The sequence below is a fragment of the Pipistrellus hanaki genome (genome assembly GCF_964339955.1).
Source record: "Pipistrellus hanaki genome assembly, chromosome: 6".
Classification (NCBI taxonomy): domain Eukaryota; kingdom Metazoa; phylum Chordata; class Mammalia; order Chiroptera; family Vespertilionidae; genus Pipistrellus; species Pipistrellus hanaki.
This window is the reverse complement of record NC_140508.1, coordinates 32,725,668-32,753,487: the sequence shown is the minus strand read 5'-3', so window position 1 is coordinate 32,753,487 and position 27,820 is coordinate 32,725,668. Positions and strand designations below refer to the sequence as shown.

Below are 27,820 nucleotides of genomic sequence, written 5' to 3'. Positions count from 1 at the left end.
GGGCCAGGAAGGCACTGTAACCACCCAGCCTGTCCACACAACAAAACCTCCACACCAAATGTTATTGAGGAAACCAATTTGAAATCCCATCTTCCCTTTGTAACTCATCAGTTTGCTAGAAGTGCATCTCCAACTTCTTGGTAACCCCAGACAACCCAGTGTAGTGCTCTACCCGGAACATGTACTTAATAAACACTTGATGATGGGTGAGGGGGTTCTCCCTGATGACAAACCTACCCCACCACCCTGCTTCCAGAGACCAGGCAAGAAGTTCCTGCTGCGGTTCTTCTGACAAGACACAACCTCCCACGCTATATCCCCTGTGTCAAACCTCTAACCCCATCGTGTTGCACCAAATGGCAGGGGGAGGACCCTGAAAGTAACCACCATCACACCAAGCTGAGAAAAGCCAGCGTAAAGCACTTTTATTGCAATAAACTCGAAACTCATATGTAGTGCAGGGGAGTGGGTGGGGGTTAGGCAGCCATAATTTCTCTCACCAAATCACTACACAGGACAGCAAAGGAGTGAGAGGAGGGAAGAAGCCAGAAAACTTTGAGCTCAGCAGGGGAAGGTGAGCATCAAAAAACAGGAGATGCTGAAGCTGTGATGACCAGCATCATTTTCTTAAGACAACACTCAAGGATTTGTCATGATGGCTGGGCTTTCATTGGGTTTTAAGTGTCTACAAACAGCACCTTCAATTTAAACTTTCGATTTAAGTTCTTAAAATTTAGGGGAGTGGAGCCTGGATAGCTATGACATTATAAAAGTCCTGAATATCTATTAGAAAAAAAACCACAGGATGGGGGGAAAAGCCAGGCCATGAAGAAGGCTTCAGAGGTCCCTGCTGGCCCAGGGACAGATACCTGTAGTGTCCAACATCGCAGTGAAAAAGATTTGCTTTTAAAAGGCAGAGGGTTTAAGGGGAGAGTGGGATGGGGCAGTGGAGGTGAGGGCTCTCCCCTCCCCACTTCAGTTTTGGGTAGGGCTCTTAAATCAACCTAAAGACATCTCTCAACTTGGAGATAGTTCGGCCCTCAACAGCGCCTAAGTCTGCTATGGCTTTGCAGCGCAGCAGCAAGAATGTTTAATATATAATAGATAAAAATTTCATCCAAAAAAATAAAATAAAATAAAGATTCATCCCCCACACACCAATTCCTAGTCTAAAGTTAACCCATTACTTGTGCTGTTAATACTTGACTAATACGTAATTGAAAACCTAGACCCAAAAGACTGAAACTGAATCTTCACCCCAAAACAAAAATAAAGAGTAACTTGAGGTTTATGGCATGTAGTTTAGGTCAACACACATACGAAGAGAAAGGGGAAGAGCAAAGCTGGGTGACAGAACACATTCAGTCGGGGCAGATGTTTATACAAAGTGTAGTGGAACATCAGGAAAAGCTCCGCACGGATTCGCGTGTGCGCGTCGGGGGCGCCAGATCCCTCCATGGCACATCTGTTGGGGACAGAAAATTTGTGAGTTCCAGCAACTCAGTGCTCTTTGCATGCAGTGGGACAACCACACGGCTGGCTGCCACACCAAGTCCCTTCCCCAACATCCGGGAGGTCTTACGTGGACCAAGCCACTTCTGCTTGAGCTGGGAGTCGCTGGGCTAGGGCTGGATTCCCAGATGAACAACCTCCTTCTTGCTTAAATACTTAAGGTAAGTTTATCTTGCTGAGGACAGCAGGAGGGGCAGTCCACCAAGGCCACTAACAAATACAGTTTCCTATTATCATTGGTTGCATATAGGAATTGCTTGGGGGTGGGGAGCTGTTTAAAATCTTTAATGTCTAGCCAAAACCGGTTTGGCTCAGTGGATAGAGCGTCAGCCTGCGGACTGTAAGGTCCCAGGTTCCATTCTGGTTAAGGGTATGTACCTTGGTGCAGTTACATCCCCAGTAGGGGGTGTGCAAGAGGCAGCTGATCGATGATTCTCTCTCATTGATGTTTCTAATTCTCTGTCCCTCTCTCTTCCTCTCTGTAAAAAAATTCAATAAAATATATATTCAAAAAATAAAAAATAAAATAAAATCTTTAATGCCTAGATCTCACTCCCAGTGACTGTGGTCATCTGTGGCCTGGCCATCAGGAGAGTTTTAAAAGCTTCTCAGGTACCTTTAATGTGCAAAGCTCTAAGCAGATAGTCCCCATGTTGAACTTACTTAGAGAATGTCTACAGTCTTGCAAGAAGCTCTGAGATGCTCTGTAGCAGTGCATGGGGAGGCTTAGATCAGAGTGACTTTTAGCCATTCATCTCCCTCTCCTTTCCTTCTCCACCCTCCATCCTCTCAGATTTACAGAAAGCCTATTCCCAAACCAGAATAACTCCAAGGCTCCCTCAAATACAATTATGTTCAAAGGACTTAGCTCTCAAAGAACAGGAAAGAGGGTTTGGACTAGGGGTAGACCTTTGGGCAGAGGGAGACTCTCTAAAGTGTCAGGAGTTCCCCTCTTGTAGAAATGGCAAATGGAGAAGCCAAAGTCATCAAACCTGACCAGGACTGTATGACCCAGGTGTGTAGAGTTCAAACCACTAAGAGAGAAAATAACTATTAATTTTTAAAAAGCCCTCTATTTAAGGAAGTCCAAAACAGGACAAGGTTACACCATAACTGACAGTTGGCAAACAACTATTGTAGCTTTCAAACAGAAGCATTTTTCCCAGCCACTGGCTGTGGACCTCTGGTTCCTGAGGAGAGCAAACAGAGATGTGGGGCCAAGTGAAAGAAGATGAATGTGTTTTAGGATTCTAACAGCCACATGAAAAGTTATGTGTCATTAGGATATGGAGTTTGGTTTCCTAGAAATGAAGGTAATGGGAAGAAAAAAAGCCTCAGAAAGAAAAACATGAAAGGGATTCTGGTCTGGATCTAGTATGCCACTGACTAAATGAGACTTTGTAAGGCCCTTTTCTCTGAGCCTCAGTTTCCTCATCTGTTGCATAGGAAGGCTGACACCCTAAGATTCCTTCCTATGACTGTTTGAGAGCACCCTTTACACTTCAATAATGTCCTGAGGCCTTACTTTCAACCCACTGAAAAGAAGCTGGCCTGCTGGCCTCAACCATGCAGAGTTTGCTCCCCAAGGCAGGTAGCCACAAACTATGGGTGAGGAAGGTGTACAAACCAGGGCAGGGTAAGCAAAGTCACCAACACTCTTACTTCTAAAGAACTAAAATGTTGGCACTAAAAATCAGCCTAACATTCCCAGCTCCCAACTGAGGTTTAGTTTATAAGCTACATAAAAAACATTTTATTTAGACAGCTACATTAAGCTGTCCCATCCCCATAAATACATTGAAGTACATATGCCATCCCTTTCATAGGGTGACCAATCTTTACATTCAAAGTGTACACTGACAACTAAAACTGAAAGGATCCCGAGAGTTAGAATAGGGGGAGGGAGGAAGCAGCCCATGGCATTTTTCATTCTCTCTACTAACCACCCATCAAATGCTGATCATGACATGGGAGGAGTAACGGTAATTTAAAGGTTCTTTAGCATTCAGTTCCTTACCCAAGCACAGGGAACTCAGGGAGTAGGCCATTCCTGTCATTCCAGTTTTAGAAGCTCCACATCAAAGACGAGAGTGGCATTTGGTGGGATGATGCCTGGGTGCCCAGTGGCACCATAGGCATAGTCTGGGGAGATAGTCAGTTTGGCTCTCTGACCCACACTCATCTGTGAAAAGAACAAGGGAAAAAGAATCAGCTGGATGCATCCCTCAACTGTCTCCGGAAGAAGTCTGGGTGTCCCTTGCCCAGGACGATGTGAGTAGGACATTACAGTGACTGTGCAGCTGCATGGGCACCGGGCAGTCCGCTCTGCAGGACGTGGAGACTGGCAGTCAGGTGGGATGATCCTTGCATCTCCAAGGAGCCCAAAGGCAGATAAAAACCTCTGATTTCTGAAATGGTCAGGCCCTCAACCTTTCTGCACGGGTGTAACTAACCTGACTCTAGGCAGCCAACACTCGGGAAGTGTCACCACCTAGTCTTTCAGTGGTCTGCTCAGTTCAAGGACATGGTAAGTGGCATCTATGCTCTTGAAAAAAAGCAGTACTTTGTCCAAAACTTTGCTTTTAAAAAACATACACAGAGAAAGTAATACTGGGGGCAGGAGGGTAGTCTACTTTTCTGCACTTCTCCCAATTCTCTTTGGTGAGAGAGAAATTGACTGATTACTATCATTCAGGGCCTATATTTATACTCATACCTCAGAAATATAGAAAAAGTTTTTAAACCAGCATTTTTCTATAGGGAGAAGATAGTGTTGGCGAAGATGGGAAGCAACTGATCAAAATAACAAAAAGAGAAAAGAAAATTTTTTTTCACTTAAAAAAAATATTGGTATTGCCCTGGCTGTGTGGTTCAGTTGAGTGGAGTGTTGTCCAATGCACCAGGTCTCAGGTGTGATTCCCGGTCAGGGCACACACTTATGTTGTGGTTTGATCTACGGCAGCCAGTAGATGTGTCTTTCATATATCTCCATCACTCTCTCTCTCTCTTCCTCCCTCTCTAAAATGAAGGAGAGGGAGAGGGAGACAGAGTAGGGAAGGAGGAGAGGAAGAAAGAAAAATAATTGTACTTTTTTCATTTTCTAATCAAATACACAAATAAGTTTAACTAGCTCTTATATTCTAAAGCATGAGCAAGTTTTCTGCTGTATTTCCATTCTGTAACTAACTCTAACCCAGACTAAGAGACAATGACTGAAGAGGAAGCAGCAGGCTGGAATGAAGTTTCCAATGAAATTCAAAAGCCTTGCTTCCTACAGCTCCCTTCAAAAACAAGGATATGTTAGACCAAGGTGATAAAGACAGTTAAAAGCATGAATCATATCCTTTTACCCAGCAATTCTACTTCCAGAATCTTCTGCTAACAACTCTAAATGTACATTAAAGAACAGACATGTCAAAGACACATGCACACCATGGATTGGCCACTAGAAAGAATATAATGACTTTAAATATATTAATATGGAAAGATGCTCAAGATATATCGTTAAATAAAAAAAGCAAGCTGTCAAAATAGTACTTGTGGTAGGATTACATATCAGTGAACACTTAAAAACAAAACAATATCAAAGCAAGGAGAAAGGGGGAAAAAACTATCCCCTGTCTTTCTGTGCTTTGAGCTCACTTGCTGAAGTAGTATCTGTATGACTGACTTCAAAGCACACTGGGCCCAGGGGGCGTCTGGGCATCTTCCCAGGACCATGTCATGCCTTTCCAAGCCTGGGATGAGAAACAGGCTGATAATACCACCTTGGTGACAATTACAGATCTTGGAACACAAAACACAATTATTGTTCCAGTGCTAGAATAGCCACAGAAGATGATTTGTGATATGGACAATGGCTGGCATGGGAGACAGGGGAAGGGCTACAGACCAAGAGCTGCCCAGACTTGGGAGAGGGGAGATAGGATGAGACAAAAAGGTACAGCTGAAGGGGTTTCCAAAGGGAAGTAAATCACAAAGATCCTCTCCTTCTTATACTGCCAACCCTTTGCCCTGCAGGAACAGAATTCTAGATACCTACGAGTGGAATGGCTTAAAGTCCCTGAAAGTTAAGCAATTTAATTGGAAGTAAATCATTGATATTTATTGAGGAAGTAGAGCAATGTCTATTCTAGAAAAGAGAAAGAGAGCCCTACCCAGTTTGGCTCAGTGGATGGAGTTATCGGCCTGCAGACTGAAGGGTCCCAGATTCAATTCCCAGTCATGGGCATGTACCTTTGTTGTAGGCTTGACCCCTGGTCCTGGTCAGGGCACATGTGAGAAGCAAGCAATCAGTCTCTCTCACATCAATGTTTCTCTCTCTGTCTCTTCCCCTTCCTTCCACTCTCTCTAAAGATCAATGAAATATATCCTTGGATAAGGATTAACAACAAAAAAAGAGAAATCTCTGTACACTTTGGTTAAATCTCCCAATTCTCTTTGGTGAGAGGGAAATCGACTGATTACTATCATTCAGGGCCTAATTATAAAGCTTGGTGGGTCTCAAGCCACTGTAAACACCTCTTTCCCTGGTAGGGCCAAGAAAAAAATTTCTGGACTCCATGGAAGGCTAGAATCCAACTGAAATTTGGCTACCCTATTGTGTACTGGGAATTTTGTAGTGTTGGCAGACAAAAGATGTTTACACAATGGGGAGGGAGAGGTGAAGAAAGACTCAAGACAAACAAAATAACTTTATCCGTGAATATGACCTCTCAGAAGTGGTCTGACACAACATGGTCCACAATAAGACACACAAACTGAAACTACCCCAAGACAACATTTGTCACTCATACTGCCCTGAGCCAAAAGTCTAACACAACACACACTGCTGGCAAGGCTAAGAGGAGACAGGCAGCTTCAGAGGCCACTGGTGGCAGTTCAGTGTGATCCCTACGGATGGCAACATGGCAGTATGCCAAAGACAGCCACTGAACCACTCACCCCACTACAGAGAATTTGCCTCTAGCAGCACTTGACAAACGTAAAATAAAGTCCATACAAGGTTAGTCACTATAGCACGGTTTACAATAGCTAAACACTGGAAACGACCCAAATGGCCATCAACAGAGTCCAGGTCAAGTAAGTTAGATTGTACACACCTAAGGAAACACTATGCAGCTGAGAGAAAAACTGTGAGGTTTTTTTTGTCCTGGATTAGAAAGTGTTCTAAAAATAAAGTAAAAAAGCAAAGTACAGAACAATGTGTGTGTATAAAAGAAAAGAAAAAAGTATATGCTTAAAGGGAATCTACAAGAAACATTAATAACAAGAGTTACTTGGGGGAGGGGGGAGAGACTGAAAAATCAGGTGGGATGGGAATAGACTTTTTTACTCATACCTTTCGTATTTTTGAACCATATAAATGTTCTAACCATAAATATAGTTTAAAAGGTAGACACACTCAGAAACAGAACAAAACAAATGAGAGCATACCTGGGCAACCCCTTCTTCCCAGCCTCGGATCACCTCCTGTTTGCCTAGCATAAACTTAAAGGGCTTGTTTCTGTCCCGGGAGGAATCAAATTTCTTTCCATCTTCAAGCATCCCTGTGAAAAAGGGCAGTTGTAACATGAGCAACAAGGAGTAATGACATGAGGCAAGTCATAAGCCATTAGCAGAGTGCAAATCCCAGATGCCTGAACTGAAGGGCCTGGAAGGGTGTCTAGGCCTGAAGAGGGACTGCAGAGTCCAGGGAGGGCTCAGTGGGTCTCTAAGGAGTATGGGAGTCCTCCACCCGGCCTTGTGAATGCTCCTCCCTAACTCAAAGTAGTAAGTTGACCACCAGAGGCAGGCAGCAAGGTACCTTGCTTAGTCTGGAGAATAGGGAAGTGTACACACTCCTTGCATGAATTTCCAGTACCCTGTGGATTTCCTCCCAGACTAACTGTGGGTCCTTTAGGCACACGCAATGGCTCAAACTCACATACAGGGTAAGCAGCACTATTCCTTCCTAAATTCACCCGTCATCTTTGACAGAAATGTGGGTAGTGGCAGAACTGAACTGAGTTGTAGGACACCAGCTAATCAGAATCAGAGGAGTGGCATTGGAAAAGACAGAGAAAACCTCTTCCAAGTGAACTGCTGACAACTCCAGTTGAACTGTGGGCAGTGCTTCCACCCCAAGCCAGGGGCAGAGCGAGGCACTTTCCATATAAGACTTACTCAGTCCTCCCCACAGCACTGTCTCCATTTCCCAAATGAAGGGACCGAGTCAGAGAGTAATGAAGTAGCTTGTTGAAGTAATAAAGCTGGACTATAAATCCAAAAACCATGTTCATTTTACTATTCCAGTTTCTCAGAAACCAGACAAACCACAATGGCACCTTCCTAAAAGGGGGAATTCCAGGGATAAAGATGTGCCCTGAGAAAAGAGGAACAGACATTTGCAACTCCTTGTTCAAAAAAGACTGTCAGCCATGCCCGGCTAGAGTGGCTCAGTGGTTGAGTGTTGACCTATGAACCAGGAGGTCATGGTTCGAATCCTGGTCAGGACATATGTCTGAGTTTCTAGCTCAATCCCCAGTATGGGGCATGCAGGGGGCAACTGACTCATGATTCTCTCATGTATGTTTCTATCTCTCTCCCTCTCCTTTCCTCTCTGAAATCAATAAAAATAAAAATATCTTTAAAAAATAAAGTACATAAAATATTTTTTAAAAGATTGTCAGCCAACTGTGGTAACTGTCAGTAAGGTCCTGAAAACTCTTATGCCAGGATCCCAGACTGGAAGGAATCAGCCAGTTGTCATGTAACATACAGCTGATTCCATTGGATGCTAAGGACAGGCACCTGCCGTGGTTCTAAGCATCACTCAGAAGACCCAATAAAATACAGAATTTAGTCGTGTCTGTATTTTTTACAGGAATTGAGAAGTCCCAACAAAATCCCAAGCTAAAAATGTCAAAACTTGTAGGTGGGTTAGGATCAAGTGAGAGCTTTATCTCAGGCACCAGACTATCCGTTGACAAAATGGGGAACTGAGAAGGGAGGTGGACAGGAACTGCTGTCCTTACAGAGCAGGAGGGGTGACAGATGTCCTGAGGCAGAGTACATGCTGAGACTGTCTGGAACTGGGAGCTAAGGACTGAGAGGAAGATAGGAGGACGGGAATCCACGTCTGCCAAGTGCAGGGCCAGGAACTGGCACCCAGAACTATCAAGTTGGGTTGTACATGAAGCTCATCTCCTTGCCAGAACACTTTCACTATCTGGTAAAAGAAATAACAAATGGCAGGACTTGAACAGTTTTCTATAAATGAGTAACTGGGAGAAGAACAGATCTCCACTCTTCACAATACTCATTGTAGAGATCAAAACATTGGGCTCTGCTTCATACACTGAATTCAAACCAGCTGAACTCAGCATTTAGGGTGAGAGTAGGCAATGAACAGCTAGGATTCTCAATTCTCTGTGTGCCAGGCAGGGAGCCTTCCCATTAACTCTCCTGAGACTCTGTAACTGAAATAAGGGAACCAACTTCCAGGTTCAGTAGCCTGCTCAAGGTCAGAGCCAGTGAGCAGTGGGGTCTGGCTCTACCAAAAGGCTTTATTTAGCTCAGTGGGGACTGTGAGCTACAAAGGAGGCTAATGAGGAGAAATAGCTTCTCCCTGGTCTGCTCTGCTCGTTATAGAGCAGAATGTGAGGACTCCAAAGCTTCCTGAGGGGCTATGGTTGGTAAGTCACTGGTGAAGAAACCCTCGGGGAAAGAGCCAAGGATGGAAGGGTGAGGTCCCCAGCCCTGACTGTCTGCAAAGGCTAGCTGAACAAAACCCACAGTGAAATACCTGCCAGAGAGGCACCTGGAACCCAGGCTGTGGCACATTTCAAACTCAGCAGCCTTCCCCTCCTTTTTAACTGAATATCAACTTTCCAGTAGCAGCAACCGCCTGGCCCAGTACGTGAACTGGAATCAATCTAAGCTGTTCTTTTATACCAGGGTTGGGCATATGTGTCAGTTTGGGCATTCAGAATAACTGTGAAGTCTATTGAAATCTTGCAGGAAAAGACCTGTCTCAGTGGTAAAAAAGAAAAACACGCTCAGGAAGAAAGTTCCTGTTCTCCCTTCCTGTTGAACGCTGTTGTGTGAGGATGGATGCCACCTTGTAACCATGAAAAGGTCAGGAGCACCACAGAGTAGTTGTCTTATTGATCTAAACCAGGCCCAAACCACCTCCCTCAAGGCTTGTGCTCTAAGTGACTGAAAGTCTGCTTTGCCATAAGTCAGGTTTTCAGTTACTTGCAGCTGAAAATAACCTAATTGGTATGAGGTACATATTTATATGACATTTTCTGAGCATACCCAATTGCAGCGCTGCCAAGAGAGGAGAAACAGAGAAATGGAACTCAATCACCTACTCCACAAAGAGCTATCACTGATTGAGATATTTACATTATGTAATAGTTACTACATGGGACACACTTCGCATCATTCAGAAGAATGCTGATTGTGACCACTTAATTTATTTTATGATACGCTAATGGGTTGCAACTCACTTTTAAATACAGTAAACCTATGAAAGAATTATCCTATTTCCTGCCAAATTTGAACATGCCCTGGACCAGGGCAAGATTGCATTTAATTACAATGAAAAACCACAGGGTACTGAGACAGACTCCCTTTATTCCTGATTAAATGCATTGCCAAGCCAAAACCGGTTTGGTTCAGTGGATAGAGCGTTGGCTTGCGGACCGAAAGGTCCCGGTTTGATTCTGGTCAAGGGCATGTACCTTGGTTGCAGGCACATCCCCAGTAGGGGGTGTGCAAGAGGCAGCTGATTGATGTTTCTCTCTCATCGATGTTTCTAACTATCCCTCTCTCTTCCTCTCTGTAAAAACTCAAAAAAAATATATATTTAAAAAAAAAATGCACTGCCAAGCATTCTCCAGATGTGCATCCATTTCACTTTGCCTAAAGGTGAAATGCTTTAGTGTCTGACTGGTACCAAGCTGGAAGCACAAGATGGAACCAGCCTCTACCTGCTACTGAGCCTGCCTAGAGAACCAGAGCTCTTCAGCAAAGAGACTAGATCCGGGACAGTGGTCGGCAAACTGCAGCTCGCAAGCCACATGCAGCTCTTTGGCCCCTTGAGTGTGGCTCTTCCACAAAATACCATGTGCCAGCGCGCACATACAGTGCGATTGAAATTTCGTGGCCCATGCTCAGAAGTCAGTTTTTGGCTCTCAAAAGAAATTTCAATCGTTGTACTGTTGATATGTGGCTCTATTGACTGAGTTTGGGGCCACTGGTCTGGGAGAGTGTCTTTCTTAAACTCTTCTGGGACACTGAGGGGCAAAGCCTCTTCCTATTATTTTAAGAAACCATAAATGCCAAGAAGTAGGACTTATGAGTAAAGGGGCTTTAAGCAAGAACCTTGCCAAGGATCTTATTCTCCTACTCAATTCAGATGAGCTCTTGTTTCTGGGAAGAGTACATGAGCCTTGCTCCAGAACATCAGACCATAGACACCAACTGTCAATCTCACCTACTTCCTTTGAGAAATCTTCACAGAGAAGGGCTAAGTGGTGGTGTTGGTAAATGATGGGGTCCCTTTAGCCTGAGGAGGGGATTTCCTATAATCTAAGACTTATTAAGTCTAAAAGGTAAACAATATCCCCAGAGCTGAGCATAAAGTCACACAACTGGCCCAGGCTAGAGGAGCAAGGAGGTGCTAGAACAGTGTTTCCCAAACTTCTCTCACGATGAGAATCACCTGGTGGAGTTGTTAAATTGCAGATTCCTGAATCCCAACTAAGAGGTGCTAAACTAGAATTTTGGGGAGCATATAGGTAAAATTGTACAGAGCACTAAGTTAAGTATACAATTTTACCTATATGTTCCCAAACATTCTAGTTTAGCACCTCTTAGTTGGGATTCAGGAATCTGCAGTTTAACAACTCCACCAGGTGATTCTCATCGTGAGAGAAGTTTGGGAAACACTGTGCTAGAAGGAGGGCTTCCTCGAAATGGGGAGGGACAGACCACTTTATATACGGCTGTAAGTTGTCAGCCTGGGGGAGAGGCTGATTCAGGAAAGGAAACAGAGTCCCCTAAGCAGCAGGAACAAATGTGCATACAGTTATTTTCTGAAGTGGGAATTGGGCTGGTCAGTGTTGAATGTAGAATATAAGAGAAGCTGTGACATCAAAACAGGTCACAGTTCTGGCCAAGATGGAGAAACAGGAATCTGATTTACCCTCCCATCTAAAACAAAAACAAAAATCCCAAACAAATAAAAAAATAACCCCCACACAAAAGAAACTAACAAGATGGGCCCTATGACTGCCCCAGCTTACATCCTTGGGAGTTTCCAGGAAGAGGAAACTGGGATGGAGCTCAAGACAGCCCGAGTCTACAGGACATGTACCAGGGAGTGGAGAACTATAGAGAGATCCCCAGGGATTTGGAGGGGGGTCTCCTTTAAGTATTCAGAGAGTACTAATCAATGCATGTGTTTTAGGAAACTACTTAAGGCCAGGAAAAGAACCATCCAAATGTTTAAAAGGGTCAGCACCTTTTCCCACTAGCCCGACAGGAGAAAGACACAGTTCATGAGGCACTGGGTAGGATACCCAGAAGAACTGAGGCAGGATCTTGGAAACTGCTTTCAAGCAAATTAATTGGTTCCCAGACAAAGCTCAGGATGATTTAAGCAGTTTTTCCCAAACTTCTCTCATGATGAGAATCACCTGGTGGAGTTGTTAAAATACAAATTCCTGAATCCCAACTAAGAAGTGCTAAACTTAGAGCACTAGTTAAGTATACAATTTTACTTATATGTTCCCAAAAATTCTAGTTTAGCACTTCTTAGTTGGGATTCAGGAATCTGTATTTTAACAACTCCACCAGGTGATTCTCATCATGAGAGAAGTTTGGGAAACACTGATTTACAGGAATGAAAATAGCCAGGACCCTAAAAAGGTAAAATTCATAATGTATATTATCTGATTACTAAGCATGCAAAGAGGCAGAAAAACATGACTCACAATGCAAAGACTAATCAATCAATTGAAAACAACTCAGAACTGACACAGATGTTAAAATTAGTAGAGAATGCAGGGACCGGTTTGGCTCAATGGATAGAGCGTCGGCTTGGGGACTGAAGGGTCCCGGGTTCGATTCCGGTCAAGGGCATGTACCTTGGATGCTGGCATATCCCCAGGAGGGGGTGTGCAAGAGGCAGCTGATCGATGACTCTCTCTCATCGATGTTTCTAACTCTATCTTTCTCCCTTCCTCTCTGTACAAAAATCAATAAAATATATTTTTAAAAAATCACATATTCCCACCCATGCACACAAACATGTTTTTTTTTTTAAATAAATAAAAATAAAATTAGTAGAGAAGGACAGTAAGATTTAAATCAAACCTCCAGATATGAAAACTACAATGTCTGAGAAATACACTAGGCTGGAACAATGAGATATCCACAGGCAAAAAGTAAAAATCTAAACCTGCACTTAACATCATAATTGATATCAACTCAAAATGGGTAACAGATCTAAATATAAACAAGAAATCTATAAAACTTCTAGAAGTAGGGAAATAATCATTGTAACTGTGGTTTAGGCAAAGATTCCATAGATATGAAACCAAAAAGCACAATCCATAAAAGGATAAATTGAACTTCATCAAAATTAAAAACTTCTGTACTTTAAAAGACAAAAAAAAAAAGAAAAGAAAAAAAAGAGCCAAAACTGGTTTGGCTCAGTGGATAGAGCTTTGTCCTGCAGACTGAAAGGTCCCAGGTTAGATTCCGGCAAGAGCATGTACCTTGGTTGTGGGCCCATCACCAGTAGGGGATGTGCAAGAGGCAGCTGATCGATGATTCTCTCTCATCGATGTTTCTAACTCTCTATCCCTCTCTCTTCCTCTCTGGGAAAATCAATTATATATATATATATATATATATATATATATATATATGTATGTATGTATATATATATATATATGTGTGTGTGTGTGTGTGTGTTTATTTATTTATTTATTTATTTATTTATTTATTTATTTTTAAAGAGAATGCAAAGTTAAGGCACAAGACAGAGAAAAAAAATCTTTGTAAAACATATAGCATTGCTGGAAAGGTGTGGCTCAGTGGTTGAGCATCAATCCATGAACCCGGAGGTCATGGTTCGATTCCTGATCAGGGCACATGCCTGGGGTATGGGCTAGATCCCCAGTGGGGGCCATGCGGAGGCAACCGATCAATGATTATCTCTCATCATTGATGTTCCTATCTCTCTTTCCCTCTCCCTCTCTCTGAAATCAATTAAAAAAGAAAAAAAAAAAAGAAAGCTACTCAGTAATAAAAAGGAATGAACTATGAACACATGGACGAACACAAAAATCTCAAAATAATTATGTCAGGTGAAAGCAGTCAGACAAAAGAAAAAGAAAAAAGAAGACATACCGACACCTGAAACCAATATATAATAGAATGTCAACTGCAACTGAAAAATTAAAGAGTACATACTGTATGATTCCATTTATATAAAGCTTTATTTATTTATTTTAAAATATATTTTATTGATTTTGTGCAGAGAGGAAGGGAGAGAGATAGTTAGAAACATCGATGAGAGAGAGTCATCGATCAGCTGCCTCTTGCACACCCCCTACTGGAGATATGCCTGAAACCAAGGTACATGCCTTGACCGGAATCGAACCCGGGACCCTTCAGTCCCCAAGCCGACGCTCTATCCATTGAGCCAAACCGGTCTTGGCTATATAAAGCTTTATGAAATGCAAACTAATCTATGCTGACAGAAAAAATCATATGATTTTTGGAGATGGGAAGAAAAGGTAACAAAGTAACATCAAAACTTATGAAATTGTACACATTAAATATGATCAGTTTATTGGATGTCAATTATGCCTCTATAAAACTGTGTTTGTTTTTTTAAAGGAAAAAAAATGAGATTTACTAAAATTCCGCATGTTTACCTACTACACCCAAGCTGGCAGTAAACAGTAAGGTGCTTCCTGTTTGGGGAAGGAGCAGGTAAAGCAGCAGCAAGTCAAGTCTCAGCAGCTGTTCCCATTTTAGCTCTAAACATCTCCGTGCCAGGGCCTGGAGCCCTTCAACAGTGAAACCACCTGCCAAGTTAGTGCCATAATTTCCTAGAGAAGGCATGCTCTGCTGCGCAAAGGCAACTGAAGTTACAGTTCAGACACGACAGCTGACATTCTTTAAGCTCCAAAGGGCACTCTTAGCGAAAATCATCAGCATGACCGATTTCATTTCTGACTACACACAAACCTATATACCGCATGACCCAGAATCTGCCTGAGATAGCTCCATATTCTCGATTTCAAAAACTCTCTTGAGGTCACAGACCTGGACTCAGAGTTCTATGTCCTTGTGGCACTCAGCTTACCCCCTGGCACTCACAATGAGGGCACTCGTGAGTTCTGAGAGCCTACTGTGGTACAAAGATCAAATGCCTACCTAAAGACAGAACCAGCTTCTTTCTCTCCACCACACAAAATGACTGCAAGAACATTTTCCCATCTGGAAATGCTTCTAATCTTTGGCTAAATCCATGTAGGTTCTATGACTAAAAGTGTATTTTCAAAGGAGGGTCCATGAGGGGTACAACACACAGGATCCCAGAATACAAATCAGACTGTGAGGAAGACTAAGAAGAAAATGGACAGGTGCCTTGTTGGAGAATCAGTGTAGAGGGTCAAGGATCAAGGGTCATGGGAGATCTACTGAAAGGGTATCAATTAAGCTGCAATAACAGCCTGCCTTGTGATGGGGAGTGGGGGCAGTGTGGTGGCACATAAGCATAGCGGCAGAGTCCTTCCTGGAAGGGGCACTTGAGGAAATAAATGCAAGCCAGGATGGTCTGAGTCTTGGAAGGAAGTGTAAAGGCAATGAGAGCAGAGACAGCAGCATCCAGATTATTTCTTTTGCGCACTTCCTTTCCCCTCCTGCTTCTTTCTGAAGCTGCTAGAATTTATCTGGTTCAAGTTAAAGGGTGCAGGTGGAAGGAATGCAAGGACCCAGTTCAGTTCCTTAGTAGATAAAAATAACAACAAAAAACAAAACAGAACAAGGAAAACAGAAATGAAAACAAGCAAATATTACCAAGAGCACCAAGGAAGAACTGGATAATACATGCCTGTTATACAAAATACCCCTGGCCTTTTCCAGGAAATAGCAGGTGACAATACTATTTTTAGAGAAAATCCCAAGGCAGACAAGGATTTTCCAGTTTGCGGGTACAGTGAATCCATTACACTTCACAAAAAAATCAGTTTTTAACCACCAAAAATGTTCAAGTTAAAAAGCCTCTGGGTAAATAGGAGTATTTTTTTGTACACAAATTATATCCAATAAAGCTGCTAATGAAAACAGAAGTCCATGAGACCCAATAAAAGGAATCAGAGCTCTTTAGAGAGATTAATGCAACCAAGGCCAGAGCAGTAAAATCAAGGTAGTGATTAAGAAATAGTGGGAGCATTTCAAAAAAGTATGAGAGCCAGCCTGAAGGGACTCCTACTGGCAAAATTTGAGACAGTGTATCAAAGAGAGAAATGACCCTACTAAGTACAATTTATGAGTTCACAGTATACTAAAAATAAACAGATAGAGGAGGAAAAAGTCACGCCACCATTGGGAATGACTATAAAATCAACTTCTCACTTAAAAAATGTGGGGGACTCCAGTTAAAAATCATGAGACCATAGTAATCAAAAGAATTAAGTTTTACCCCACTTTATAGAGTTGCAGCTAACAAGTGTACAAGATATGAAGGAACTTAAAATCGCCATGTTGTAAATGGCAATGAAATAATTTCCTCCAGTATGAATTATCATTGGTGTAAATGCCAGTAGGGAGAAGCCTGATGAGGAGCAGGGCATTTGCAGGATGTGCAATACCTCCCAGATTGCCTGCTCCTTGCAAAGGGGAAAATGTGCCTTTACAAAAAAAAAAATAATAATAATAAATAAATAAATAATCACATTTAAAATTACAAATAGTGATGCTGAGTATGAAGTAAACAGCATCATATATGAAGTCTTCAAACTCAAATGTTTAACCAGAAACCATTCAGACGGAGTCTCAGGAGGAGCAGCTCTGAAGAGATGCAGTGTAAAATTCCAGTGAAAATGGCATCTGTACAGCAGCTTGCATGCCTTGGTCATGGTTGAGCCTCACAGTCAGCCAGCCAAAGGATTGATTCCTCCAACAAATGGGTCAACAACAATCAAGACCCAATTACAATAACCCACACAAGGGATATTTCTAGAGCACCCGCTCAGGGGATCAAGGAGACTATACCACTGGCTCCCACAGGACACCTACCGTGTTTTCCCGAAAATAAGACATCCTCCGAAAATAAGACCTAGCCCATGGAAAGATAAGACATTCCCTGAAAATAAGACCTAGCGCAACTTTGGGAGAAAAAATTAATATAAGACACTGTCTTATTTTCGGGGAAACAGGGTACTACATTAGGCCACTTCAAAAGCCTGGGAGTCATAGAAGTTCTATCTAATACACAGGAACATATACAAAGAGACAACCAAAATGGGAGACAAAAACAAACACAAAACAAAAAACAGGCCCCAAATGAAAGAACAGAAGAAATCTACAGAAAAAGAGCTAAATGGAATGGAGGTGAACAACTTAGCGGATATAAAGGTCAAAGTAATGATAATAAGGATGTTCAAGGAACTTAGTAAGAACTATACCACCAAGAAAAGGGATATAGAAACCATAAACAAGAACCTGTCAGAAATGAAAAATACCACATTTCACAAATATTCAAAGAATACACAGAAGGAATAAAAAGTAGGATGGATAAAGCAAAGGATCAAATCAGATTTGGAAAACAAGGTAGAGAGGGGGAAAAAAACCACTAAGAGCTGGGTGAAGAAAAAATGAAAAAGAATTAGGATAGTTTAAGGGAATTTGGGGACAACATGAAATGTAACAACATGCAGATCTTAAGGGTACCAGAAGGAGAAGAGATTGAGAGCAAGGGATCAAAAATCTAATTCAAGAAATAATGCCTGAAAAATTCCCTAACCTGGTGAAGGAAAAAGACACAGTCCAGGAAGTGCAGAGAGTCCCAAACAAGACGAACCAAAGAGACCATCTAGCAAGACACGTCTAAATTTATATAAAAGGCTAGTATGCAAAGTGTCCCCTTGAAAGTTTGACTGGGAGTTTGATCACTCGCTATGACATGTGCTGACCACCAGGGGGTGGCGTGGAACATGGAGGGCAAAGAGCAGCGGGGAGGAGTGCTGAGGGAGAGAAGGGGGAGGCAGAGAGATCCACAGGCTGGAGGGGAAGGAGGCAGGGAAGTGGGGAACCTGATCAGCCCTGATTGCTGCCCAGGGCACGAATTTCATGCCCCAGGTCTCTTGTCTTAATTAAAATTCCAGAAGATTAAAGACAATTAAAGAGAATCTTAAAAGCAGCACGAGAAAAGCAGGTAATGTGTTGCTCAGTGGTTAGTGTTGGACTGCACACTGAAAGATAATGGATTTGATTCCTGGTCAAGGGCATGTACCTGGATTACATGTTCGACCCTTGGCCCCGATTCAAGATGCGTGAAGGAGGCAAGCAATCAATGTGTGTCTCTCACATCGATGTCTCTCTCTTTCCCCACTCCTCCCTTCCACTCCCTCTAAAAAACAATGGAAAAATATTCAGAAGGAAAGAAGGAAGGAAGGAAGGAAGGAAGGAAGGAAGGAAGGAAGGAAGGAAGGAAGGAAATGATAAACAGCTATATGCTAAAAAATTGGACAATCTGGAAGAAATCAATAAATTCCTAAAAACATACAATCCTTCAAAACTGAAACAGGAAGAATCAGAGAATCTGAATAGACAGATTACAACTAGTAAAATTGAAGCAGTAAAAAAACAACCAACAACAACAAAAACCTCCCAACAAATAAAAGTCCTGAACTAGATGGCTTCACAGATGAATTTTACCAAACATCCAAAGAACTAATATCTATCCTTCTCTAAGTATTCCAAAAAATTAAAAAGGAAGGAAGACTCTCAAGCTCATTTTACCAGGTTAGCATTATCTAAATTCCAAAACCAGATAAAGATATGACAAAAATAGGCAAATATCCCTAATGAACATAGATGCTAAAATCCTCAACAAAATATTAGCAAACTTGATCCAGCAATACAATACAAAGGTCATACCCCATGATTAAGTGGGATTTATGCCAGGAATGCAAGGTTGGTACAATATTCACAAATCAATAAATGTGATATACCACATAAACAAAATGAAGGATAAAAACTGCATGAGCATACACATAGATGCAGAAAAAGCATTTGATGAAATCCAGTACCCATTTATAATAAAAACTCTCAGCAAAGTGGGAATAGAAGAAACATACCCCAACATAAAAAAGACCATATGACAAATCCACAGCCTACATCATACTCAGTGGGCAAAAACTAAAAGTGTTTGCCTTAAGCCCAGCCAACATGGCTCAGTGTTTGTGTCAACCAGGTCACAGTTCCATTCCTGGTCAGGGCACATGCTTGGGCTGAAGACTCCATCCCCAGTGGGGGTTGAACAGGAGGTAGCCGATCAATGATTCACTCTCATCATTGCTGTTCCCCCCTCCCTCCCTCCCTCCCTCCCTCCCTCCCTCCCTCCCTCCCTCCCTCCCTCCCTCCCTCCCTCCCTCTCTCTCTCTCTCTCTCTCTCTCTCTCTCTCTCTCTCTCCCCCTTCCTCTTTGAAACCAATAAAAAAAAAAATTCTTAAAAAAGTGTTTCCCTTAAGATCAGAAACAAGATAGGGATGTCCACTTTCACCAATATTATTCAACACTAGAGGCCCGGTGCACGAAATTCGTGCATGGGGTATAGGGGGTGTCCCTCAGCCCCTCTAGGGGTGACCCTCTCCAATCTGGGACCCCTAGAGGAATGTTAAACTGCCAGTAATGGATTGTGAGAGGGCAGTCGGACATCCCTCTCACAATCCAGGACTGCTGGCTCCCAACTGCTCACCTGCCTGCCTTCCTGATTGCCCCTAACCACTTCTGCCTGCCAACCTGATCACTTTATATTTTCGAATGATATACCTGGTAAGGAGTTAATACCCAAAATACATAAAGATTTATACAAGTCAACACCAGTTAAGACAAATAATCCAATTTTAAAAATTGGAAAAAGACCTAAATAGATAGTTCTCCAAAGAGGACAGATGGTCAATAGACATATGAAAAATACTCCACATTACTAATCGTCAGATATGCAAATTAAAACCACAATGAGGTATCATCTCACATCTGCAATAATGGCTACCATCAATACATCAACAAATAAGTACTGGCAAGGATGTGAAGACAAGAGAACCCTAGTGCAATGTTGGTGGGAATGCAGACTGGTGCAGCCACTGTAGAAAACAGTGCAGATTTGTTTCCTTAAAAAATTTAAAATGGAACTATCTTTTGACCTAGCTATCCCACTTCTGGGGGACATATCCTAAGAAACCCAGACACCAACTCAAAAGAATATATGCTCCCTATGTTCATAGCAGATTTATTTATAACTAGAGGCCCGATGCACAGATTTGTGCACCTTTGGGTTCCCTGGGCCTGGCCTGAGCCCTCTCGCAATCCAGAACCCCTCAGGGGATGTCTGAGAGCCAGTTTTGGCCCGATCCCCGCTGGCCAGGCCAAGGGACCCCACCGGTGCACGAATCCATGCACCGGGCCTTTAATATGCATATAAGATCTTTGTTTAAACTCTTCCCACACACCCTCCTCCCCACTTCCCTCTGAGATTCATAGTCTGTTCCAGGTTTCCATGCCTGTGGTTTCCACTCCTGCATTGAATATCTGCCCCGGGTAGTCAGTGTGCATCATAGCTACTGGTTGGTCGGCCGATTGGCGGGTCACTTAGGCTTTTATATACACAGATAGCCAAGATCTGGAAACAGCCCAAGTGTTCATTAGTAAATGAGTGGATATGAAAGATGTGATACAATGGAATACTATGTGGCCATAAAAAACAAAGGAAACCTTATATTTTGTGACAGCATGGATGGACCTGGATATTATTATGCTAAATTAAATAAGCCAGTCAGAGAAAGATAAATACCATATGATCTTACTTATATGTAGAATCTAATGAACAAAATAAACTGACAAAACAGAAATAGAGACCAGTCAGGACAGCTGTCAGAGGGGTTGGGGGTCTATACGAAAGGTGAAGAGATTAGCCAAATAAAATATATGCATAACTCACAGACACAGATAACAGTGTGATGATGGCCAGAGGGAGAGGGTGGGGCGGGGACTGGGTAGATGGGGGCAAAGGGAGGGAAAATGGGGACACTTGTAATAGTGTCAAAAATAAAATTACTATTTTTTAATCCCCGTGTATTTGATAACATGTTCATTGTTTTTTTAGAAAGATGGAAAGGGGGAGGAGGGAGTGGAAGAGAGAAGGGTGAGAGGGAGGGAGGGAGACTGAAACATTGATATAAGAGTGAAACATCCACGGGTTACCTCCTGCAAGCATCCTGATGGGTTCGAATCCACAACCTAGGTATGTGTCCTGACCAGGAATCAAACCTGCGACCTTTAAGTGCATGGGAGGGTTCTCCAACCAACTGAGCCATACTGGCCAGGGCAACAATAAAATTATTTCTGATTAAAAAAAATTTTTTTTTAAACCATTCAGACATTTCAACTTCCAATGTACAGGAAATCAAGGCAGAAAACAACTGTGGCAGTTTCTATATGAATTTGGTTCATATTGAATCATATTACTGAATCATTTTTCTTAGATATGACCAATAGGAGAATAAGGAGATTATTCTAGTTCTTAGAGCATGCTCAAATATTTATAGGTAAAGTGTCATGTCTATAACTTTAATGGCTCAGCAAAACAAAGCCCGTGGGGGGGAAGGGGAAAAAAAAATTATATATATATATATATATATATATATATATATATATATATATTCATTCTGTAAATAGACAAATGGCCAATGTGACAAAATGTCAACCATCACGGAACATAGGTGGTGAGCACATGGGTATTTACTGTTCCATTTTTATTTTTCTCTTTGTCTGAAAACTTTACAAATAATAGCTGCACATACACACAAGAATGCTGTGGGGCTTTTGGTTCATTTAAGACAAGCAATAGCATCTGAAGGATTCTGTATTATGATGATCACAATCTCAAAGGAAAAAAAATAATGTGTCTATAACAAGGTCTATTTTCAAAATGTTAAAATATCATGTTAAAAGAAACTTGAGGAGAAAAAGGACTGGCATTTTAAATTGCCCACATGGCCATGCTGCTATAGCCCAACCTCGTCCCTCTCATACCCACAAAAAACAATAACAAACACTAAAAACCTCCCGTGGTCCTCAAATTTAAAAAAAACTGCTGCATTCTTCTTAGCCATTATATTCTGCAGGCAACATGTAGGCCTGTTTTAAAATAAATTCCAGCTCAGATTCATCTCTTTTTTATAGGTACCTATTTCCCTATCTGTAAAACAAAAGGAGTGAGGTCTCGGCCCAACCCCCTCCACTGACCCTAAAGTGCACGTACATTTGGGCCACTCCAGAAGCTGCAGTGCTAGACTCACACCAGGGTTCCTCTAGGCATCACAGATCTTGTTAGCTGGACAAAAGATGTGGGGGCAGAGCATAGTCCAGTGACTGGGACACAGAGCCTTCATGACAGTATGTGAAATAACAGCATCACTGTTGTCACTGCCCATCTGGGAATGCACTTGCCCCAGCGACTCCTCATACCAGGCATTGTCACTCCCATTATGCAGATGGCACATGGAAGCTGAGAAAAGTGGGACAATTTTCCCAAACACTCATAACGTGTCACACACAGCAGAGGAAGATGTGAACCCAACAAAGGACCCACATATCTTCTTGGGGCTCACATCCACTTGGCACCACCTCTGCACACCTGCCCTCGCTGGCACACTCCACCCACCCAGGATACAACCGTGGCCCTGTTTCTGCCCTTGCCACCAAACAGTTCAATGTCCATACAATAGCTAAAAGGGGCCTATTAAAACCCAGAACAGCTCATCACCCTCCAATGGTCCCAGAGAAAGACAATCTATATATATAAAAGCCTAAGCAACCGAAAAACCAGTTGCTATGATGCGCACTGACCACTAGGGGGCAGACACTTGACACAGGAGCTGCTCCCTGGTTGTCAGTGTGTTCCCACAGCCAACCTCCCACAGCAGGCCAACCTCCAGTGGTCTCTCCAAGTCTGCCCCAATCGGCCCCCATCTGGCCAGGCCGAGGGATCCCCACCTGTGCACGAATTCCTGCAGCGAGCCTCTAATGTTCCTATAACAACCTACCAGGCTCCATCATCACTTCATCTTCTATCAATCCACCTCCTTACACAATCTATTCCAGCCATACTGGTCGCCTTGCTGTTCCCCTGATATACACAAAGCCTCAAGATCTCTGTACTAGGTCTTCCCTCTGCCTGAAATACTCTTCCTCTATTTAGACCCATGGTTGGCAAACTACGGCTCTCGAGCCACATGCGGCTCTTTGGTCCCTTGAGTGTGGCTCTTCCACAAAATACCACAGCCTGGGTGAGTCTATTTTGAAGAAGTGGCATTAGAAGAAGTTTAAAAAATTTGGCTCTCAAAAGAAATTTCAGTCGTTGTACTGTTGACATTTGGCTCTGTTGACTAATGAGTTTGCCGACCACTGCTCTAGACAGTCATGCCACTCACTCCCCAACTTTCTTTGGGTAAATATTAAAGTGTCATTTTGTCAGAGGCCTTTTCTGAACTCCCTCACTAAAAACAAGTCTGCTCCCCATGCCCTCTCTAGCCCTGTTTAATCTCTGCACAATGCTTCTAACTACCTTCAAGTTATTAGTCTTATCACCAGGTAAGCCCCCCAGATTACCTCACTGGCCACATCCCTATTGCCTGGCTTGTTGCTATTGCTCACTAAACATCTGCAGTAGGAAGGAAAGGGCCTGCTGCAGTCCAGCCCCAATAGTTATAGTCTGTCTACCTGAAGAGAGCAGGGGGAAGCAATCTGAGGGGCGTGCCTTCCTCCAGACATCAGATCACCATCCAAGAAACAGCCAGCAGGACAATGGATGGAATTAAACAGGGAGAAGGGAAACGGGGGCTGAAGAAAAGCAAGGCGCTGGAGGGGGCCGCAGGCAAGTGGCCACACTTGCCCGGGGAGCTCAGTCGCCCTCCAATTGGACCTCCTGAGGAAATGGGGTTGAAGGTACCTTGGTTTTTCTGTCAGAAGCCAGGCTTCTGACAAATCTGATCCCAAGGACATGATGTCAACTACCATTTAAGAGGATAAAAAAAAGAATGCCTTCAATCCACTTGAGGTTGCTCTGACAATGGGAGGCACGTGGGCAGCTGATGTGAGTAAAAGAACTATAAGCCTAGCTCTGTGTCAGAACAACTCAACAATCAAGATGACAAAGCTACTGGAGGCAAGGAGGGAGGAGCGAGAATCCACTTGATCCTCAAGGCACATATGTGGCAGGTTATATTTCCATCTCCTCCCTTCTACCTCAATATAGCATGATAGCATGCTATTAGGAGGTGCTTGGCTGGTAAGTTTTCATTTTCCCTCTGGCACCACAAAAAGGTGTCACAGGCCTTTCTCTGAGGCCATGCTCATGCTGTGTTCTGCTAGAAGGCACCAGAAGAAACCTTGAGAGTGACATCAAGGCTACTACTGATAGCCACCAGAAGTATAGAGGAAGGCAATCAAAAGGAGACACAGAAACTGGATATGGGATTGGGGTGCAGTGGAGAAAGGGGTACACAGGGGCTCCTACCACTTGAGAGCAGAAAAACAGAAATCTGTAACAGGAAACTATTAAGGCAGCCAGGCAGAGCAAAGCAGATATGAAAACTAGGGGGTATCATGAGAAACCCTTCTCCCTTCTTAAGGCCCAGGAAGCTTCCTGCCTTTGAATTTTTATGATAATCTCCCTGCCCCGCTCCCTGCCAATCATTTTCCCACAAGGTGGATCTGTTCCCAATGGCATAAAAGCTTTAACTACTACAGATGAAATCTCAAAGTGCTTACCCATTCCTCTCACGCCCCCACAGGTCTGAAACAGGTTCTTCCTGGGAAGCTGGTGGCAAAGGCCCACAGGAACAAAGCCACCCACCTGAGAACCACCTATTCTGTGAGCATGAGACAGAGCTGACTTCTCACCAAGGTGCCTTTGTAAGGCTTATAAAAAATGAAATAAAAAAGAAAGCTTTTGTCCTAATGCATGCCAGGGTCCTGCTGCTGTGCTGGGAACGTGTGGGTGGGTGCCACCCTCAAGGAAAAGCATAGACTTTGAGAAGAGGCACTGGGAGCCCTGATGGTGTTCTAGGTCCCACGACCATCTGTTCTCTTAGAGAAAGGCTCCAGGAATGCTGTGTGGGGACAACTCATCAAGAGGCACAGTGAAATGTGGCTCTGCCTACGTACTGGTGCCCAGTCCTGCCACCAGCACCAGCAGACGGGTAGGACTGATGTAGCAGCCAATTATCTGAATGTGGCTACTTACAAACTGGGGGTGAGGGGAGGGGTGCAGAAATCACCTCATCACCTGAGCTCATCTCTGCCCAGCTGGCTGTGGGAAGTGAATGAACTGCCCACTCACCCCCCCGCACAGTAAAAGGCAATGGTTACTCTTCTCATCCCACTGATCACAAATAACCACCCTGACGAGCTTTCCTCCACCAGACGCCTCCCTAGGTTCAGGTGCTGATTGTGGCTTACAAAGACAGTCATTTAAAATGTCAAAACCACCTTCCAGTTTCCTTCACAGGCATCAGTCTGTTCCTTACAAAGATGGATTTCAATACCTCCACTTCCATAGCCTTTTAAAAGGTTCTAGTCCTGACGAAACCCGTTTGGCTCAGTGGCTAGAGCGTCAGCCTGCAGACTGAAGGGTCCCGGGTTCGATTCCGGTCAAAGACATGTACCATGGTTGTGGGCATCCCTGGTGGGGGGTGTGCAGGAGATGGCTGATCGAGAATTCTCTCTCATTGATGTTTCTAACTCTCTATCCCTCTCCCTTCCTCTCTGTAAAAAACCAATAAAATACTTTTTAATTAATAAATAAATAAATAAATAAATAAAAGGTTCTAGTCCTTGGCATGTCGACCCCCAGAGAAGGGCCAGTGAAATAACAGCACACTGAAGGGAGACGTTAAATGCCTTTTTTCCTTCACCAGAGGAGAGGTCTGGGAGAGCAGGGTAAAGCTTGGAAAGGCAGGCCTGAGCCACTCAGAACTGCCTACAGCCTCCTACCCAGGCGAAGTAACAGACGAGAAAGGAGAGAACAAAAAGAGGAAGGAAGAGGAACAGAGAGAGGGATGGAGAGGGGGAGGAAGGGGAAGAAGGAGGGGGAGGGAAAGTGATTCATATCAGCAATTGTAGCTACACCAACCTCCCCCCCTCTCCACCCACAGGCCGGGAGTCTCCGCCTGCGCAGTCTCCCCACCCCCTCCTCAATTCAGCCCAGGAGGACCTTGTAAGGGCATAGACTAAAAAATGGTCTCAAGGTGCTGGGCTCGGATGTGAATTCTGGCTGAGGGTCTACCATTTCCTCTGGCTTCCGTTACTGTTTGATACCCTAACCGGGCCCGTTTCCTCATCTTTAAAATGGAGATGAGAGGAGTCTCCAAGGAGGGCTGGGGGACTGAATGACACGTTCTGTCAGCCAGGGCCATCCATGCCACTGAAGCCTGGATGTGTTAAGTGTCTCAAAAGTAACAAGAGGCAAAAGGCCGTGCAGATCTGGCTTCTCCGCGGCCAGGCCGGGCCACAGCAATGGCTTAGGAACTGGGACGTTCGTTTCTCCTCTCGGCAGAGGGGCTGAAGCCCGACCTCCCGGGGCGAAAGGCCGCTGGGCAGATTGGGAAGTGCCTCGCCCTTCTAATCGCCGAAGAAGGGAGGGCCGGACGGGGCCGGGAGAGGGGGTGGGGTACGGGCGGGAGTGAGGGTGGAGGTGGGGATGGGGAGTAGGGTGTCCATCGGGACCCAAATCCTTTCTGACCGTCCCGGTCCCTGCCCGGGGCTCTGCCAATTTCCTGAGCGTAACCATGGGCGAGAGCCTTCGCTTCCCCCAGCCTCAGTTTCCTTATCTGTGCAGTGGGCATAGGAGCAGCATCTGAGGCACAAAACTGCTTGTGAAGGGCAAGTAATACCCGGTCCGAGGCCGGCGCCGGCTCAGCCGGTCGCGGGTTCCACAGGCCGGAGGCCGCCCCCTCGGGGGCGCTGCCACCGCCCAGGCCTCGGCCTCCGGCCACGCGGGCCTCGCCGCCGCCACGCCTCAGGCCTTTGCCCCCAAGCCGCCCTCCCGGGGGCTCACCTCCTCTCCCTCCCCACCTCCGGGTCCGCCGACTCACCCGTGTAGTGCACCACACAGGTCTGGCCGCGCTTCGGGAAGGTGCGCCCTGAGGAGACAGACGACAGACGGGCGCGGTGAGCGGATGCGCGCGGCAGCGGGGGCCCCAGGACCGTCGGATGCGCCTACTCACCGTCTCCGGGGGAGATGGTCTCCACCTGCACTCCCATGGCGGCGGCGGCGGCGGCGGCAGCGGCGGCGGCGGGCGGGCAGCGCGATGGACGGCGTGGACCGAGAGCGGATCTGGCGATTGCGCGGATCTGCCCCGGCCCTCGCGCGACGCCTGCGCACGCGCGCCCCGCCCTGCACGCCCCGCCCTGCGCGCGCGCCCCGTACACTCACGGCGCGCACGTCCCCGCGCCCGGGAACCGGAAGTCCGGAGGCCTGCGGTGGCTACCTTGCGGATGCTCTCGTGTGGACTCTAGACCTACCCCGCCCCCGCCCCGCTTCCTTTCTCTTAGCGTCCGGCCAAGCCGGCATCTCTTTAATCAAGTTTCTGCATCAGGAATGGGAAGACTAGTTGGGGCTCCGCCGGTAAATGAATAGGTGACTTTCAGCAGGTTCACACTTCTAAGTACACACTCATCCTGTAAAAAAGGATGATTGTGAGGGTGCAGCGCAGATGTGCGTATAAATGGTTCAAGATAAGGATCTCTGCTTTTTGACGTTGGAGGAGTCATTGTGTACCCTGGATTCATTGATTCATACCTTATTTTGTGCTAGGTGCTGGGGAAACAGCAGAGAAGGAGACAGACTCAGTCCCTGACCTCATAGAACTTAAACTTTGGTGAGAGACGACCAATAACCACAGAGGTAAATGTCAAGTTTCAAACTTGTAAGTTGTGTGAGAGCGATCCCTGTCGTTACGTTCTGAGACAGAATAGAGAGGCCTGTCTCAGCCTGGAGTGTAGTGAAATG

At 44.5% G+C, this 27,820-nt stretch overlaps 1 protein-coding gene across 1 annotated transcript; it reads right to left on the bottom strand.

Annotated features, from left to right (window-relative positions):
• Window positions 1-400: 400 nt before the first annotated feature.
• On the bottom strand, window positions 401-27,215 carry FKBP1A (FKBP prolyl isomerase 1A). Its single transcript, XM_084888178.1, has 5 exons — window positions 27,036-27,215; window positions 26,904-26,951; window positions 6,949-7,061; window positions 3,530-3,694; window positions 401-1,465 (listed from the first exon to the last, which is right to left on the bottom strand). The coding sequence occupies exons 1-4, from the start codon at window positions 27,070-27,072 to the stop codon at window positions 3,566-3,568; spliced, it is 327 nt and encodes a 108-aa protein (XP_084744304.1). The 5' UTR covers window positions 27,073-27,215; the 3' UTR covers window positions 401-1,465; window positions 3,530-3,565.
• Window positions 27,216-27,820: the final 605 nt, after the last annotated feature.